Genomic DNA, 17,693 nt, shown 5'->3' on the forward strand with positions numbered 1-17,693 from the left:
TGGGGGGTCACTGAAATGGGGGGGTCACTGAATGGGGGGGTCACTGAAATGGGGGGTCACTGAATGGGGGGTCACTGAAATGGGGGGGTCACTGCACCCCCCGAGCATGGCTTGCAATGGGGGGTCACTGAAATGGGGGAGGTCAATTGGGGTCCCCTCAAAACACAGGCTGCAGCTGGGGGGGCATCACTGCAATGAGGGGTCACTGCAGCCCCCCCCCCCCAGAGATGAAACTGCAATGGGGGCATGATTGAAATGGGGGGGGGGGGTCGCTTCACTCCCCCAAACCCAGCCGGCAATGGAGGGGTCACAGCCATGGGGGGGTCACTGCCATGGGGGGGTCACTGCCATGGGGGTCACTGCCATGGGGGTCACTGGGTCACTGCCATGGGGGTGTCACTGCCATGGGGGTGTCACAGCCATGGGGGTCACTACCATGGAGGTGTCACAGCCATGGGGGTCACTGCCATGGGGGTGTCACAGCCATGGGGGTGTCACAGCCATGGGGGTCACTACCATGGAGGTGTCACAGCCATGGGGGTCACAGCCATGGGGTGGTCATTGCCATGAGGGGATCACTGCCATGGGGGTCATTGCCATGGGGGTGTCACAGCCATGGGGGTCACAGCCATGGGGTGGTCATTGCCATGAGGAGATCACAGCCATGGGGTGGTCATTGCCATGAGGGGATCACTGCCATGGGGGTCATTGCCATGGGGGGGTCATTGCCATGGGGGTCATTGCCATGGGGGGGTCATTGCCATGAGGGGATCACTGCCATGGGGGTCATTGCCATGGGGGGGTCATTGCCATGGGGGTCACTGCCATTGGGGGGGTCACTGCCATGGGGGTCACTGCCATGGGGGTCTGCCATGGTGGGGGGTCACTGCTATGGGGAGGATTGTCATAGCCATGGGGGGGATCACAGCCAGCCATGGGGGGATCACTGTCCAGCTCCAGCCCTGGGGGTGGCTGGAGCTCTTGCAAACCCAACACAACTGTGAGCTCTTGTTCAAGCAAAGGCAGCCACACACGCAATTCCCAAAACATTCATCTCGTGGCATCCCTGCTCTCCTGCCAAATTCCCCGCTCCCAGGATCCACTTCACTTCCTGCTCAGCCCGGGAAAAGGGGGGGTCTCTGTGCCTGCATCTTCCCCCTGCCACGGAGCTGCTCCGCAGCACGGGAGGCTGCGAGGGGAGAAGATGGGGATGATGCTGTCCCTAATCCCAATCCCACCCTGTCACAAGCCTGATTGCTCCTGGGAGCTGCACAGGGCTTTGCCTGACTCCGTTTGCTCTGATGGCAGCACGGCTCCTCCTGCCAGCCTGCTTCCCTGCCTCCCTGCCTCCCTTCCTCCCCTGCTCACCGTGGGAGCTGCTGGCTGGCACCGCGCTGGGAGCTCGGCACAGCCAAGATGGAGACTGGACGGATCAAAATGGATGGAGCATCCTTGGCCTTCCCCTCCACCTTCCCTAGGCCAGAGGCACAGCCCCAGCCTGTCCCCTTTCCCCTTCCTCCCGCTGGGCTCAGGTGGGATCCTCCTGGTCTGGCTCTGCTCCAAATCCAGCCCTTCCACCCCCTCTTCCCGCAGAGCTCATCTGACGCCTCCATCTCCCAGCCACAGGAGCATCCAAGGCAGGATTCATTAAGAAAACCACAGCAAAGAACTGACACTCTCTTGGATTTCCTGCTCCTCCTCATCCTCCCAGCAGCGGCAGCGTGACCTACAGCTGCGGCAGCCGCTGCAGCCCACAGGTTTCACTTCCCGAAGGAGCAGGCAGAGCTACGGGAGGGCAAATCCCTGGGAACTCGTTGAGGGATGAGAAACCTGGAGCTTGTTTTGCACTGGAGACACCAATCCTGGAGCAGGGATGCTGGAAGGAGCCATCACTCAGCACCAGCATCTCCGTACTGAGCATTCCCAACTCCAGGACCAGAGGAGGAACACGTGGGGTTCCTTCCAAGCGCTGACACACACCATCCTGAGGACACCTGCCCTCCCAGACTGGTGCTGATCCATGCAGGATGACCCCAGAGAGCTCCTCACCACCACAGGGCACCCAAACCCATCCCCTCCACCATTCCCAACCATGGGGAGCCCCAGAGGCACCACGGCTCTGGCACGGCCACCACGGCTCAGGGCAGGGAGAGGATGGAAGGCGATTGTGGGGAACACTGGGCTCCAGGATGGTTTGGATGGATGGGGACGAGAGATCTCTGCAGGCTGCTCTTGGAATATCAGGTTTATTAGGGATGGAGAAAGGTCTTGATTGGAGCTGCCGGATGCAGCACATGGCGAGGCCTGAGGGGATGAAGGAGGGGAGAGACAAGAGGATGCTCCAGAAGAGGGGGGAAGATCCAAGAGAGGAGAAAAAGAAGAAGAGGAGGAGTTCCAAGAGGGCGTCCAGCCCCTCAGAGACCCCTTATCAGGGGGCTTCAATGTGGAATGAACAAGACTTGGGCCAATGGGGTCACAGACTCCTGATGCTTCAGGGGAGGGTTACAGGTGTGGGATGAACATTTTGGGGGTTGAGATGGAACAATCCATTTGACTTTGGGATTTATCTGTAGGTAAGGGCATTGCCCAGCCAGCAGGAGGGATTGTTTTCATCCTGGCCGTACTATTGTGAATAATTCTATTTATCCATCCTTCCCAACGGGCGGTCACTCCCGGGGCTCCTCGGCAGCCCCACGCGTTCCCCGTCCTGGCACGGCGGGTTCAGCGCCCTCGGTGCCAGGTGGACAATTAGAGAAGGTGTCTCTGTTCACGCATCCCTCAGCCGGAGCCAAATTCCCTTCCCAGCGGCGGCGATGGCAGCGGAGCTCCGGCTCCGCGGTGGGAATAAAGGCGCCTTCATGGGCGCACAATGGGCGGCTCAGAGCGGGGCCGGGGCAGCTGCAGGGACACGGCCCCGCCTTGGCAGCCCAAGGAGAGACCCCGGCTCAAAAAGGGGACTCAAAGGGGACAAAACCGCGCGAAAAAAAACACGGCAGAAGTTTGTCGAAACAGCCGGAAGATGGCGGGGACGGTGGGAAAATAAAATCACCCAAAGGAGGGTCTGAAAGCAGAAGAAATGGTTGGGGGAAAGGGTATTAAAATATGGCCAAAAAACAAACAAAACAAAACAAAACAAAACAAAAAAAAAAAAAAAAGGGACATGAAAAGTGGAGAAATAAAAGGGCTTCTAAAAAGGCACATAAGAAAAGGGCCCCCAAAGAAGCACAAAAAAAACCAAAAAAGCAGTCCCCAAAAAAAGGTCCTACCCCAAAAAGAGGGCCTCCCAAAAACGGGATAAAAAAGGCCAAAATAAAGACACTACAAAAAAAGAGCCCCCCCAGAAGGCTGGAAAAACAGAAAGGCCCAAAAAACTAAAAGGCCCAAACACAAAAAAGGTCCAAAACCAAAGTGGGTCCAAATAAAGGTCCAAAAAAAGAATCCATTGGGGTGCAAGAAAGGGGATTGCCCTCTAGGACAGGGTGTGAGCAGAGGTCCCAGCAGCACCTCCCCAGGTGGGAAGGGCACCAAGAGCCTGACACCAGAATTCCATGGACACCAGAGGCTTTGTGTTGGAGCGTGGTGGGTTGGGAAGGGGTTGGCCAACACAAACAACCAAAAACAATCTGGTTTTTCTGCCTTAAATAAGAAATGGCCAGCAAAACGGGCTGTCGGAGAGGTGGAGAAGCAGATCCTGGAGCAAAGGGCGCACGACCTTCAGTCCACAGATGAGGATGACATAAAAACCTGGACAGACTGGAAGCAAAGCACCAAAACGTGAAGGAGCTCCTGCCCTGCTTCCTCCTCAGCCCAGCTCCTCCTCCTCTCCTCAGGAGGAGGCGTCCGGCCAGGAAACGGCGCTGGCCATAAATACGAGCTGGGACGGACGCGATTCGCAAACCAGATGTTCTGGGGGAGCAGGGAGCACAAAAGGGAGGGAATAAACCCACTCCAGAGGGAAATATTCCCACTCCGTGCCCCTCCAGGTCTCCATGCCCACCTCGGGACGGAGCACCCCCAAAACAGGGCAGGTTGAGGCAATTTTTGGGGCAATTTTGGCCTTTTTTTGGCAGAGCCTGTTCCATCAGCCGGATGAACACCACGTCTTCATCCCAATGTTCCTCCTCTTCCTCCTTCCCTGTGGATCAAGGCTGAAATTCATGGCTGCTCTTCCCAGCCAGAGCCGAGTCCACGGCCCCTGTGGGACCTTCCCAGTGCCAGCTTGGAATCCGTGACACGGAGCCTTCGGCCACCCCAGACACGAACTCCACCACGTTCAACACACAAAATCCACCAAAACCACATCAGCCACTTGAGGCTTCGTTTGTCTCCCCCACATCATCCGTCCTTTGTCCCCGAACTACAGAAAAAAACAGGATTTGTTCCCTTTTTCGTGTTTTCAGAACTTCCAGTGTCCTGGAGTTTCTCTGCAGCCTCAGGACAGGAGCTGGGAAAGCCAAAGCCTGGAGCCCATCCTGCTCCCTCCTCCCTGCGCTGGGGCTCGAGGCTGACCCTCAAACCCCAAATCCAATAAATTTTCCGCCTCCCAAAAGCTGAACTAGGTAATAGAGACATTTAAAATACCAAACCCTCAGGTCTGAGGCACATTTTTTCCAGGGGGAAAGGGAAAGGAAGGCTCAGCTGTTTGTTTTGCATTTAAGCACACCATCCCAAAACAGTTCAAATGCATTTTTGCAATTCTTCCATCCGGCCCCCTCCGAACGGGGAAGATTCAAACCAGATCCCTGCTCCAGAGCTTCCAGGACCGACAGGGCTCCCGGCCATTCCAGCAGAGGAGCCGCAGGTATGCGGCCGGACTGGGGGAGGGGGACGGCCCATTGCTAAGTAAATATTGACTTTAAAATACGGTTTTTTCCCCCCTTTTCCCTTCAAGTCGGACTATGGAATCACGAGGCATTCACTTTCCTCAAACAAACAAAAAAAAAATAGATGATTTTTGGAGAAGGCGAGCCTGGCTCTGCTGTGCCAGAGGTGTTGGGACAGGCTCTGGGTGGATGTGGGTGCGCAGATGGACCCCGGACAGGGTTCACCCTGATTCTCCCCCTTTTTGGAACCCCCAAGGAGACAACAACAAACCCAAGCAGAACCAAACCCCACCATCACCTCAGCCTCAGCATTCCAGCGCTTCTCTGGTTTTTCCATCCCTGGTTTCCACCCGTGTTCCCAGCCCTGACCAAGGGATGATGCTGGTGGGAAGCAGCTGGAAGATCCCACCAGCCCCCAGACCCATCCTGGGGTAGAGGCAGAGCTGTCACCCCCCTGCCACGTGCCAGAGGGACAGGCAGGATGGGCCCAGCACCCTCTGCTCATCCATCCCCAGATGCCACCAGCACATCCCTGACCCTTTCCCGCTGGTCCTGTTCCACACATCCTGCCATCCTTGCCACTCCCCGTGGCAAGGGACACCCATCCCTGCCCACGGGACACGGATTGGGAGCTACTGGATGCCCACACCGGGTACCCCAGGGAGATGCCATCCCAACGTCCCCCTCTGGGGCCGGCCCAGCTGCCAAGAGGTGCCAACTCCCAAGAGGTGACTTCGGGGTCCCCAGCAGCCCCCCAGCACCCCCAGCACGGGCACTGGGATGGGATTCCCAGCAGGCAGGACCTGCCCACGCTGCCTCCAAACCCAGACAAAGGAGCAGAGCGAGGATGCTGGGGGGGGGACAGGGAGAGGGAGGAGGAGGAGGAGGAGGAAGGACGGGCGAGCGCATCCCGAGGGAGGCAGGAGATGGAGGCAGGAGCTGCCCACAGCATCCCCGCCGAGGGGGAAGGGGGATAAAATCATATTGCGGCTCCCAGGGCCGCGTCCATCCCGCAGCTCCGGCGTCACCCGACTTCAAACGCATCCGGGGGGGGACGATTTCCACGATTTCCACGATTTCCATGCGAACACGCATCAGGAAATCTGCGAGGAATGCGCTCCCCCTCTGCCCAGCCCCTTCCCCTCCCGCTCCCCAGGCTCCAGCAGCTCCGCCGCCTTCAGATGAAATCCATTAAAAAGGGAAAAAAAAAAAAAAGGGGGGGAATAAAGGAAAGATTTGCATTTTAAACCAAATTCAGGAGCTGGGAGAGCCGTGCCGGAGCATGATCCCCCCTCCTGCCTCCAGCCCCACCGAGAGTCCGCAGCAGAACGAGCTGAAAAATGGCAGAGATGGAGCCAGATGAAAGGAAAGCTCCGGCATTGCCAGGACTGGGGATAGTAATAATAAAAGAGAAAAAAAAAAATAACAAAAAAAAATAAGAGCTGGATCATCCAGACTGCAGTGGGGAGAGGAAGGAGGGGCAGCTCCAGCCCCACAGCCAAGAGGGATTCAAGGGAGAATCCCACTTTTTTTTTGGTGTTATTCATTTTGCAGCTTATCTGCAATTTAAATAGGAAAAGAAAAAAAAAAAAAAAAGCGAGGTGCAGGGGGGGTGGGGAGGAAAAAAGGGGGAATAAAAAAGCATTTGCAGCCAAGAGAAAGGGGCTTCAATCCTCTGGGTGCAGTTGGATGGGCTGCAGGCAGCCCTGGCCTGTGGCAATCCCTGCCAGGCTGCCCCGAGTCCCTTTTTCCTTCCTCAGAGGAGGGATGGGGAGGGGGCAGCGGGTTTGCAGAGCCCCCCACCTCCCCTACCTGCCCAGCCTTTATTCCCTGTATTTATCCTGGCAATAGGAGCGGGATGTTTCTACCCTGGGCGGTTGGGAACCCAACCAGGATCCACCGTGGTTATTTATGGCCTGTGGCTGGAGCTGATAACGCTCCCTCCAGAGCCCGGCCTGCGCCGGGAATAAAGCAATTCCACAGGATAGATTAATAGGCATTTCATCCCGGCAGCTGGGAGGGAGGGAGGGGAGGCTGCCAGGGGCTTGGTGGGGCAGGAGAGTCTGTGCTTCCTCCCACCGGGCCGGGCATCAGCTCGCCAAGGCTTTCAAAGGGCTGGAGCCCGGCCAGAACCATTGGCCTTAATTCATTAGTCAACTCAATTTCGCTGCCTCCGCAAATAAGGACTTTGTCTGGGATGGGGAAACGGAGCAGAGCAGCTATTGTGCCCCGGGAGCGGGCAGAAAGGGCCCTTTGAGAGGACACTCTGCTGGAATAAAAGTCACTTTTATCCCAGAATAATTAGCATGCTCTGAGTACACTAATTATTCCGGCATAAAGGGACTTTTATTCCCGAGCAGCACGGTCGCGCGGGGAGTTGCTCTGGATTCGGCTCCACCTGCCCGTGTGAACGAAGCCAGGGATGATCCAGCTGGGATTTGGGATCCTTGGGATCCTTGGGACCCACACCTGTGGGTGCTCACTGGAGTGCACATGGGGGTCCCACCTCAGCCAGGGCAGGGTCACCCCCCAGGAGATGCTGGATGCTCCGAGAGGCTGGAGAACATCAAGAGGGGCAGGAGGACATGGAGACCCAGACCTGTTCCAAGCCTCCAGGTCACCTCCTGAGGTCTCCTGCGGCACCTCAGAGCATCTCCCAGCCCTGGGGAGCACAAGGTCACGGAGCCACCATGGCACGGCCCAATCTCCTGAGACTTCAAGGTCTTTCCAGGGATAACAACCCCAGACAACACCATGGCCCTGCTCTGCTCCTGGCACAGCTTTTGGCTGTCACCGATTCCCATCCCGATCCCCAAAACAAAGCCCAACCCGCCCGTGGGGACACAGCTCGGGTCGCCCATCACCCTCCCAAGCACAGCAACTGCTGGTGAGAGCAAAGGTTTGGGAATTCCTTGAGAGCACATCCTGGAAGAGCGGGTCCTGCAGGGCTTCCAGGTGGCAGCTGCTCCACTGGAAAAACATCCCTGGCACGGCGAAATGTCCCATCTGTCTGTAACTGGTACAAACGGTGAAAGAAGAACTGGCACAGCCATCCCTGAGCTGATGCTGCGTCCCAGATGCCGCCTGACCCCTTGCATGCTCCCAGGCGGTTCCTGCAGCTCAGGGATCCCGCTTTCACTGCTTTTAACCTCTGTAAGTTGCAGGAAAAGAGAATTTAGGATTTGATGCAGCTGAAAGGGCGCAGGGCTGGGCAAGGGCCGACGGCATCCGAGCAGCTGGGGAGGCGAGCACGGCGCTGGCGAGTAACCGGGCTCCAAACCCGCTCCTCCCGGGGGAAAACGCGCTGCAGGCCGGCGGAGGAGAGGCTGAGCAAACCCATCTGGAAGCGCCGGGGGCTGCGGCAGGAAGCGGGGCCCTGGCGTGGGCACCCACCCAAGGGTGCTGGGCCGGGCCGGAGGCTCCCCGCAGCGCTCGCCCCGCGCCCCGCAGCATCCGCCCGGGCGCTGGGAAGGCGGCTGGAGCGGGAAGTATTAAACCCAAGTGCTTCCTTTTCCAAACAATAAAAAAGCACCACGACACCCGCCGGGAGGAAACCCTTCACAGCCTTTCCCCGCGCCGGGGGCCGGGGTGGGTTCCAGCTCCCGGGGCCTGGAGAGGACGGGACCACCGTAAGCACCGTGGTTTGGGGTGTCTGTGCCCCCCAAGTGAAATAAATAATCTGGAGCCTGGAGAGGACAGGACCACCGTAAGCACCGTGGTTTGGGGTGTCTGTGCCCCCCAAGTGAAATAAATCATCTGGAGCCTGGAGAGGACAGGACCACCGTAAGCACCGTGGTTTGGGGTGTCTGTGCCCCCCAAGTGAAATAAATCATCTGGAGCCTGGAGAGGACAGGACCACCGTAAGCACCGTGGTTTAGGGTGTCTGTGCCCCCCAAGTGAAATAAATAATCTGGAGCCTGGAGAGGACGGGACCACCGTAAGCACCGTGGTTTAGGGTGTCTGTGCCCCCCAAGTGAAATAAATAATCTGGAGCCTGGAGAGGACGGGACCACCGTAAGCACCGTGGTTTGGGGTGTCTGTGCCCCCCGAGTGAAATAAATAATCTGGAGCCTGGAGAGGATGGGACCACCGTGAGCTGGTTTGGGGTGTCTGTGCCCCCCGAGTGAAATAAATCATCTGGAGCCTGGAGAGGACGGGACCACCGTAAGCACCGTGGTTTGGGGTGTCTGTGCCCCCCAAGTGAAATAAATCATCTGGAGCCGCTCTCCCAGCAGGGACAGAGCCAGGGACAGCCAAGGGCTGGTGACACCGGCAGCAGGGGACAGGCGAGACGCGTGGGCCCAGTAGAGGCTGGAGTGGGTGGGCACACGGTGGCAGCCCCCCAGCAGCACGGGTGGGCAGAGGGGCATCCTGCTGCTCCCCGGGGCCGGGGGTTTGTGCCCCTGTGCCATCCTTTAGGCCACGACGTCCCAGTTCTGAGGAAATCACCGGGTGCCAGCACGGGGGGCACAGGGAAGCAGAGGGAGGGGACACTGGGGGGGACTCGGTTCTGCACCCCCAGTGCAGGGCCAGGGCGTGCAGACACTCCTGCAGGAGCTGTGGCCACGCTGTTGGCCAGCTGTGACTGCTGGTGGCCTGAAGGAGCCATGTGTGAGCCAGAGGAGCACGAGCCCGTGCCCACAAACAAAGAGCTGCAGGTAAACGAGTGACATTGATGCCATTCAAAGCTCTCAGCACGTTTCAATTTTCACCTGACAGCCCCCAGCAAACAAACCTGGTCAACCCCAGGGAGGCTGGGGCAGGGGGGCAGCAGCAGGATGGCTCCCAAAGCCTTCCCCAGCTGGAATCCTCCTCGACTCAGTCACCAAGGATGGATGGCAGAGCCCTGGGTCCAAGAGCAGCGACTCCTCTCCACCTCCTGGCACTGCAGCCCCTCAATTCAGCAGCAACCCCCACACTCATCCCCCTCCTGCCCAGCTCTGGCACACCCAGGATGGGACCCCAACATCTGCCCATCCTCAGGGTGAGACCCCCCCCAAATACCTGCCTGTCCCCAGGATGAGACCCCCAACACCTGCCCATCATCAGGGTGAGACCCTCCCCAATACCTGCCTGTCCCCAGGATGAGACCCCCAACACCTCACCCATCCTCAGGGTGAGACCCCCCCTCCAATACCTGCCTGTCCCCAGGATGTGACCCCAACACCTGCCCATCCTCACCATGGTCCCATTTGGAGAAACAGCATCTGGCAAAAGGCTTAATTAGCCCACTCAATTAAAGATGCAACTTCCAACTCAATTAGACTCCCTCCCAGACATCCACAATCCCCGCTGCTGCCCCGGTCCACATGTTTTGGACATCACAGAGCTGCTCTCACCTTCCTGACATTCCCTGGAGCTCGGGATGCTTTTCCCATCCCTTCCCTCGGCGTCACTGCAGGCACAGTCCCACCGGAGGAGCTCAGGGCTGCCAGCAAGGTCATTATCCAACAATTCTGCTGCCAGCCCCACGAGCGGTGCTGGGACCGTCTGTGATCCTGCTCAGCATCTGCATGACTGCAGCTCCAGCCCGCTCCCTTCCCTGGCTCAGGAAGGACACTGGAGTTTATATTTAGCCCTAGAAATGGCCTGACCACGTTGGGGAACGCAACCTCTCACCATGGAACAACAGCCAGAGCAGCCCTCACGGCCCACCCTGTGCTTTTCCTTCAAAAATAAGAGTTTGAACAGCAAAGAAAACGACGAGTTTGAGCTGAATGAGAAAAATGCTGGAAATATTTGGTGTGGCCATGGCCAGCAGGTCGGGCTGCCCGGGAGCGGTGCGTGGAAAGGGCTGGGAAGTTAAGCCAGCAGCAAAACCTAGCCTGTAAACAGCTTGGATTGGCCTTGGATTGCAAAATCCCAAGGAGATGGGAAAAGCATCCCCTGGAAAACAAGTTGCAGGCGGGGCAGATGATCCATTTGGGAGAGCCTGAGGATGGAGTGATGGAGGCAAAACGCCCCCGGGCACCAAGCCCAAGTCCCTGGAGAGAGAAGTCCATGGGAACACAGCTGGACACGCTCTCTGGAGGTGATGGAGATAAAATTCACCCCAAGCACCAGGAGAGTCCTGTGTGCCTGGCAAAGGCAGGACTGTGGGAAGGAGCCAGGCTGATGCACCCGCTGCTCTCAGTCCAAGCCAGCGCCACTCCTGGGATCAGCACCCACTCCAAGGAGCCCCTTCCCAGCCCTGGGAGCGCTGGATTCACCCCAGGCACTTCGGTGGAGCCCCATGGCTGGGTGGGGTGAGCTGGGAGAGGACCCTGGGCTTGGCAGGCAGCTCAGGGTTCAGACCCCGTCAGCGCTGAGAGGTCAGGGGGGCACGAGAAAGGATTTATCTGCACCAGGAAAGTGCTTGGAGATGATCTGGGAACTGAAATCATCTCTGTGCCTGGAAGAGGAACCTCCTGCCCCACGACAAAGCCGCGGGCTCATCGCTGTGCTGACTCAGCAGCATGTGGCACATCCTGTGTGTCCTCCCCTCTCTCCGGGCACTCCACGGCCCTGGCTGTGATTTCGGGAAGCACCTCCCATACAACCCCTTGCTGGTCAAAGGACACTCGCAGAACCACGTTCTCCCTGGAGAGGCTCCATCCAAAAGACCATCCAAGGGCTTGGGACAGCTCCCCAAAGGCACAGCCAAACCCCCGGAGCGCTGGGGGAGGTCACAGACACGGGCACAGCTCCTGCTGCCTCCCAGGGCAGCCAAACCCCACTGTGGACACCACCCCCAGGGGCAGGCAGGGACCCCACGAGCTGTCCCATCCCAGTGCTCATGGGACGGTGACAAATCCTCGGCAGCAGAATCAGTGGGAGCAGATCCCTCCTCACCAGCGCTGCTGCACCGGGATGAGCCTCGAGGGACACACCGGGCAGCCACGGGGCAGGAGAGTGCTGGCACAGACCCCAGTGCCCAATGTCCTCACCCTGCCACCACCATCACCTCTACAGATGCTACCAGTGCTCTCAGTTTCTGCCCAAAGGGCTCCTCACCCTCCAGCCCCCTCCCCACCTCAGTGAGCACTGGGAGGTGACCTGGATGTTGTCACAACCTTGAGGGGCAGCCAGGTCCCCCCGTGTCCTCCTGGAGGGGGAAGGAGTCGTGGTCCTTGCCCAAACACCCTCATCCCAGGCAGTGGGAGGATGGATTTTGGGAGCCAACCCTCTCTCCTCAAAGCTTCTCGTGCCACCACCCCGTCCCCTTGGGCTGACTCCAGGGCTGTTTTCGGGACCCCACCCAGCAGCTGGTTTATGCCGCTTTTCCCTTAATTTGTCTCTGATTTTCCACTCCAATCCTGCTGTTCCTGTGCAGCAGAGCAGAGCCTGCACAGCCCCACTGGGCAACCACGGGTCAGGCACGGGCTGGGGGCAAAGAGGAACCAGGGAACACCAGCTGGAGCCAGCTCCTCCAGAGGAGGATGCTCCAAGAGCCAGGGCCTTGGAGGCACAGGGAGGACCTGAGTGCTTTTGCTCCTCATCATCCCAACCAGTTCTTAACGCTGGAGGAAAAGCATCACCAGCTGGAGCAGCCCCCGCTCCTTCCCGGTTCGCAGGCTCCCCCGGAGCACGTGGAACCGGCACGGAGAGAACACGAGGAGCGAGTGGTGGGGCTGAGGCACCGAAGGCGAGGGGGCTGCCACAGCTGCTGCCACCCCCACGCCGCCCACTGCGCCTCAGGAGCCTCGGAAGCGGCGAGGAGGCGACGCCTCGGCTTCACCCCAAACCTGGCACCGCCGCCAGGGATGCTCCGGAGGTGCCCCATCCTCTTGACGTCCCTGGCGTGGACAGGGAGGACGTGGGATGGGGGCCAGAGCACAGCCACTGGACACCACAGCAGCACCAGGCACCTCTCACACCTGACAGAGCCCCACGGGGCTGCTGGAAGCCCAAGCATCCTGCTGGGATGCTCCACACGGGAATGCTGGACACATCTCCAGGAACACTGCCCCTCCAGCACCTCCTTCTCCTCCCAGCACCTCAAACCTCCACTCTTCACCTCCACTGAACCCAGCACAGCTCCGGGCATGTCCGTGCACGCTTAGGGAAGCAGTGTGTGCACACCCACACGCGTGCACACGCATGGCAAGACAGGAAAAAACACACGGGAAAACACCTGGGAACACGCAGACACACGTGGGGACACCTGGGAGCACATACGGGCACACAGGGACGCGCCAGACCACCGAGGTGGCAAGAGGGAAGTGCTGCACCAAAACATCCCGGCCACCCTCAACCACAGGTATTTCCAAAACAGGAACAGGGTGATCCCTGCCTGCCCTCACTCCGCTCCTGGGGTTCTGCCACCACAGGGTGCAGGGATGCCCCACTCTGCCCCAGCAAGTGGCAGAGGACCAGGCAGACAGGAGCTGCACACCAGTGCCCTTTGTTCCCCATGGAAGAGCTTCCTGCCACCCCACAGCTGGACTTTGGCCTCCTCTTCTCCAGAAACAAGCAACGAGCTTCCAGAACCGCAAACAGAGGCTGTAAGTGTGAGGAATTGGCTCTCCAGACAAGGATGGGGACCTGCATCCTGCTCCCAGTGATGTCCTGGCCTCTCCCAGAGCCCCACTGTACCCAGCTGGGACAGTGGGAGACTTGCATCAGGAAAACCAGAGCCCAGCCAGGACCGCCAGGGTTGAGGCACCAGCTCAGGTGGCACCTTGGTGGCACATTCTGCCCCCTAACCAAGCCAACCACATCCTTGTGGTGCCTCCACATCCGCCACATGCCCCCACATCCTCCCACCCACAGCTTCCCACAGCTCCCAGCACCCTGAGGTGGTGGAACAGCACCTCGTTCCCATCACAGTCCCCAAAGGGGAGCCCCTGGGGAGGGGGACGTGCACCAGGAGGAAGGGGTGTCTCTGCCCCACTCCAGCTCCTGGGGTGTGGAGCCGAGGATGGAAGAACTTCCCTCCAGCTCATCATCTTTCCGCAGCCTGGTTTCCAAAGGCAACGCAGCTTATGCAATGAGCGATGCCTCCCTTCCGCCCCCACCAACTTCTGGATCCGCCGGATGCTCCGAGCCACCTCCGAGCGGGGACGATGCCTCCGAGCCCCCGTGTTCCCTGGAGGAGTGACCCCGGAGGGCTCAGCCGTGGCCACCTGCACCGCCGAGCTCACCGGGTGTGTGCCAGCGGCTCGATCAGCCCCGCAGGTGCCACCGAGGGGTGGCCGCAGGGTGCCCTGAGCTGCTCCGCTCCTGTCACCTCCCTCCAAGGGACACAGATCGAGTGTCCGCATCCCCAGCAGGGTGAGGAGGGGCTGGAGGATGGAAACCACAGGCTCCGGCCTCCTGCAGCCCCAGACATGAATCTGGGGCAGGGATCTGGCGTTTGCCCAAACCTCCTCCTCTTCCTCCATCCCTCCAACCCGGCGATGGGTCAGATGCTGCCACTGCCACGACACCAAAATCCCTTCTCCCGCTTTGCTCCAAGGTGGGCAAAGCAAATGGGACAGAAAAACCTCCTCCTAAAACAAAAAAACAACCCCCTCTGGTTCATCCATCATTCCAGCCTCTCATTTCACAAGGCCATTCCCGTGCAGACAGAGGGGAATCCGCCACAGGAAAGCCGAGACTCCCCCATTTCTCTGCTTTTGAAGGGGAAAAAACAGCCCGGCGCGTCCAAGCGCTGCGAGAACTTCGCCACGGCCGCCGGTTCCCGGCTGGAGCGGCTGCCAGCGCGGAGCACGGGCGCTGCCAAGAGCGGCCCCTCGCACATTCCCAGCCCGGCCGCGGAGCTGACGAGCTCAAGTATTTACTGAATAGATCAATAAAGGGCCGGGAACGCGACGTGCGCGGCTTGGGAACGAGCGGCTGGCGAGGAGCTGGATGGACCGATGGCGGGAGGCTGGACAAACCGACAAACGGACGCACGGACCGGGGGACGGACAGCCCCGGTGGCTGGATAAACCATATTCCCGGTGCCACCAGGCCCGGTCACAGCCAAACTCCGCAGCCGGGCGTCGCGGCTCCGGGAGAAGCAGCCCCGGTTATGCAAGAGGGGGAGCGTGGGGCGAGGCCGGGCTGTCACGGGCACCCCTGGGACCGGTGGGATCCCGGACCCGGCCACCCCCGGCACACCGGGACCGCCGGCCCCGGCTCCCGCAGCGGTGCTGAGCTCCAACTTTCCCGCTTGGCTGCGGGGAAAACTTTGGATTCCAGAGGAAAATGGGGATGGAGGGCGGGTGGGAGCCACGGGAACGGGCAAAGAGCGCAAGCGAGCGGCCCCCGCGGCTGCGGGGGGACGGGGCGGGGGGTGCACCGTGCGCTGCGGAGCGGTGCCCGGAGGACGCGCCTCCCCGGTCCGGCCCGCCGCTCCCCGCCGCTGCCCGGTTCCTCCGGTGTCCCCACGGCGCAGCGGGGCCGGGCTGCGCCCGCTCTGCTTTGTCACGGCGGCGGCGGAGGGGGGGGACGCGCAGCGCCCCCCGCCCCTCCCCGGCCCGGCCGAGCCCCGCGCCCCCGACAGCGGCTGCGGCGCCTCCCCCTCCCCGCCGGTATCGCCCCGCGGGGCTCCGGCCCCGCCGCCCCCCGACTCACCTTCGAGGGCGCGGGCGGCGGGCGCGGCCAGCAGGGCCAGGAGGCTCCCGGCGAGGGCCAGCAGCGGCCCCATGCCGGCGGCTCGGCGGCTCGGCGGCGGCGGCGGCGGCGGCGGCGGCGGCTGCTCACGCCGTGCTGCCCGTGGGGCGGCGCGTCCCGGGCCCGCGCACCGACATCCGCGGGGGGCGGGCGGGGGCGGGCCGGCGGCCGGGCCGGGCCGGGCCGGGGGGCGGGCGGACCCTCCGGGCTGGGCGGCGGCGGCGGCGGCGGCGGGGCCGGGGGGCGGCGGGGGATGGGGGGGTGGGGGGGGGTCTCTGCGCGCGCCGCCGCCGCGGCGGAGGGAGGGGCGGAGGGAGGGCGGTGATTTTGGGGGTGGGGGGCGATGGAGCGCGCGCCGCCGCCCGCCTGACGTCACCGGGCTCGAGCCGCCGCCGCCGCGGACGGGAACGGGCGGGGGGGGGGGGGGACACGCGCGTGGCGGTGGGGGGGGTCCTTACGCGCATGCGCGTGCGGTGCCGGGGCTGCGCCCCCCGGTGGGTGCGGGTAGGGACAGGGGTCCCGGGTCGGTACCGGTATCGGTCTCGGTATGGTCTGGACAGGGGTCTGGTTCTGGTGTCGGTGTCAGTATGGTACGGGCTGTGGTCCCGTACCGGTGTCGGTGTCAGTATGGTCCGGGCAGATGTCCGGTGCCGGTATCGGTGTCGGTATCAGTGTCAGTATGGTCTGGGCAGGGGTCCGGTGCCGGTATCAGTGTCAGTTTGGTACGGGAGGGCTCCGGTGCCGGTGTCGGTATCGGTGTCATTATGGTACGAGCAGGAGACCGGTGCCGGTATCGGTGTCGGTATCAGTGTCAGTATGGTCCGGGAGGGGTCCGGTGCCGGTGTCGGTGTCGGTATCGGTGTCAGTATGGTACGAGCAGGGGGCCGGGGCCAGGACCGGTGTGGCACAGGTACAGCGCTGCCGGTCCCGCGCCCACACGCGGTACCGGCCCGTGATGCCGCTCCAGCGCCCGGCCTGTCCCTGCTGTGGTGGTCCCCAGGTGCGGGGGAGGTCCAGCTCCCCTCTACCGACACCCGGTACCGGCCGCGGGTCAGAGACGGACGAGGCAGCAGGACCCATCACCCGCAGGGACAGCGGGACCCTCGGTGTCCTCTCGGGGCTGCAGGACCTTCGCTGTCCCCCAGGACTGGCCCTTCACCATCGCTAAAGGCAACAGGAGCCTCGCCATTCTCCCAGGACAGCAAAACCATCACCACCCCAAGGGCGGTGGGACCCTGACTGCTCCCCCAGGGCACAGGACCCTCGCTATGTCCGAGGGGAATGGGACCCTCACTGTCCCCCCAAGGCAAGGGGTCCCTTGTCACCCCCCAGGACCCTCACTGTCCCCACAAGGCAAGGGGTCCTGTGTCACCCCCCAGGACCCTCACTGTCCCCACAAGGCAAGGGGTCCCTTGTCACCCCCCAGGACCCTCACTGCCCCCTCAAGGCAAGGGGTCTCTTGTCAACCCCAGGACCCTCACTGTCCACACAAAGCAAGGGGTCCTGTGTCACCCCCCAGGACCCTCACTGTCCACACAAAGCAAGGGGTCCTGTGTCACCCCCCAGGACCCTCACTGTCCCCACGAGGCAAGGGGTCCTGTGTCACCCCCCAGGACCCTCACTGTCCCAAGGCAAGGGGTCGCTCATCACCCCGCAGGACCCTCACTGTCCCCCCAAGGCAAGGGGTCCCTTGTCACCCCCCAGGGCACAGGACCCTCACTGTCCCCCAGTCGCCCCTGCAGGGGCTACAGAAGCAGAACTCAGGATCGGGGGGCTGGAACAGCCCCATCATGGGGGTCCCACCATCCACAAGGCCAACTCCATCACTCACCCAACTCCAGCTTTGACTGAGAACAGTGACGTCAGAGCCAGAGCCGTGACGTCATCCACTGGCCACTCCGCTGCCTGCCAGGGCCCGGGGCCGAGGAGGGAGATGGGCAGCGGTGCCGGCGCCGTCATCGGGCACCATGCGACCCCTCCGCGTGATGTCATATGTTTTCTTTAATTATGTCACACGCCTGCTCCGCCCCACCCCGGACAGGCAGCTGCGGGGGGGGCAGGGTGATTCAGGCTGCTGCGGCGCCAGATGTTCGGGAGAAGGTCCAGATGTTCCCGGGACGCCTCCCCTGCAGAAGCGCCGGGGTGGCAAAAAGCGCAGCGCAATCCGCTGGGCTGGAGGGGTTGTGGGGGCCAGCTGTGTACCCCCCATTCCCGCAGAGCCCCCAAACGTCGCGCAGGACCCGGGGAGCGGGGGCGATTCTGATTCCTCCCACGCGGGTCCCGGCCAGCGCT

At 61.4% G+C, this 17,693-nt stretch overlaps 1 protein-coding gene across 6 annotated transcripts in view; it reads right to left on the bottom strand.

Annotated features, from left to right (window-relative positions):
• LRP1 (LDL receptor related protein 1) overlaps positions 1-17,359 on the bottom strand; it is an 87,781-nt gene extending 70,422 nt beyond the window's left edge. For 4 of the 6 annotated variants that reach the window (XM_077788648.2, XM_077788647.2, XM_077788646.2 and 1 more), the window contains exon 1: positions 15,363-15,528. In XM_077788648.2, coding sequence (XP_077644774.1) covers positions 15,363-15,435 — 73 coding nt within the window. In that variant the 5' untranslated portion in view covers positions 15,436-15,528. Of the gene's footprint in view, positions 1-10,162; positions 10,348-15,362; positions 15,529-17,232 lie in introns of those variants that run through there. The other 2 variants (XM_077788649.2, XM_085563086.1) reach the window with 2 other exon arrangements.
• Between the last annotated feature and the right edge of the window lie 334 nt (positions 17,360-17,693).

This window comes from Lonchura striata, chromosome 29 (assembly GCF_050655825.1).
Source record: "Lonchura striata isolate lonStrDom1 chromosome 29, ASM5065582v1, whole genome shotgun sequence".
Lineage (NCBI taxonomy): Eukaryota > Metazoa > Chordata > Aves > Passeriformes > Estrildidae > Lonchura > Lonchura striata.